This window comes from Frankliniella occidentalis, unplaced genomic scaffold (assembly GCF_000697945.3).
Source record: "Frankliniella occidentalis isolate FOCC.00 unplaced genomic scaffold, Focc_3.1 Scaffold4094, whole genome shotgun sequence".
Classification (NCBI taxonomy): Eukaryota; Metazoa; Arthropoda; class Insecta; order Thysanoptera; family Thripidae; genus Frankliniella; species Frankliniella occidentalis.
The window spans coordinates 1-1,081 of NW_026271142.1; the positions used below are offsets into that span (position 1 = coordinate 1).

Consider the following 1,081-nt stretch of genomic DNA (forward strand, 5'->3'; position numbering starts at 1 on the left):
AATTTTTATCATTTAATTTCAGGATACTCTCGAGTATATCCTCCTCGTCAACATTGTCTTCTACTGATGAATTTTCAGTTTCTCCCTCTAAAGCACTAACGTTATCGAGCCTCACTGATAGGTCTTGAAGGTATTTCATTGCCTTTTTTCTTTCTTCGGCCGTTAGAAGGCACTTGTAACGTGGGTCCATAAAGACCGCAGGCAAGAAAACGTCACAATCTATGATGGCCGTCTCTCTATTCTTCATAGCATTGACAACGCGCCTGGCTAGGAGTGTTCCCACCTTTTCAGTCCGAAGCAGGCAAGCCTTCCATTCGCCGTAAAACTGACCTGCGGTGAGGTCAGCCGCCTGTAGTTTCTTGGTGGTCATGGCAGCGGGCTCCAAGGCAGTACAGTAGGCAACAATCTGTCGCCACTGGTACGGTGACAAATTAGGAAGGGCTCTCTCTTTTTTCTTGCGTTTGCCTTCGTTGCCTTTGCTATTCTCTGTGTGCTCGTCTGTCTTGCTATTCTTTTTGCTCTTGCCTGTCTTGCTCTTCTTTTTGTTCTTCTTGTCTGTCTTCTTGCGCTTTTTGGATGCAGCCAATGCAGCCTTTGCAGCCTCCTCCTCTTCACAAATTTCTTCTATGGCCGGTTGTAGTTTAATGAGTGATTCCATCATGGCGTAGGTCGACCCCCAGCGGGTGTCATTTGAAAGAACCGCCTTGGTAAAGCCCTTCCTCTTCACCTGCACGGAGTAGTGATGAGTCCGGAGCTTCTTTGCTAGGCGCTGCGCTCTCTTGATCGCCGACTGCACCGCTGGAACGTTGACCGCCTCGTCCACTGCCAGCTGTAGAGTGTGTGCTGCGCAGGGCACGTATACCACGCCACTGAACTGCACGCCGTGCTTGATGGCGAGACACTGCTCGCAAACGTCAGCGTCAGCCGGCTCCGCAGCTTGCTCTCCGTCCTCATCTTGGACGAAGTCAATCTCGCCGAGACTTGGGAAGAGAATGTCCTCGTCGCCAGAGCCCGGTTCATCCTCGAGCTCCGTGGCTGAATCGCTCTCGCTCTCATCTCCACTGAAAGATTAAAACATGGT

General features: G+C 50.8%; 1 protein-coding gene across 1 annotated transcript; it reads right to left on the bottom strand.

The window, feature by feature from the left end:
- Window positions 1-330: 330 nt before the first annotated feature.
- LOC127752112 (uncharacterized) lies at window positions 331-1,061 on the bottom strand (the record flags this gene model as incomplete). Its single annotated transcript, XM_052276724.1, has 1 exon — window positions 331-1,061. A coding segment is annotated over one exon (731 nt), but the record flags the coding sequence as incomplete, so codon positions are not given.
- Between the last annotated feature and the right edge of the window lie 20 nt (window positions 1,062-1,081).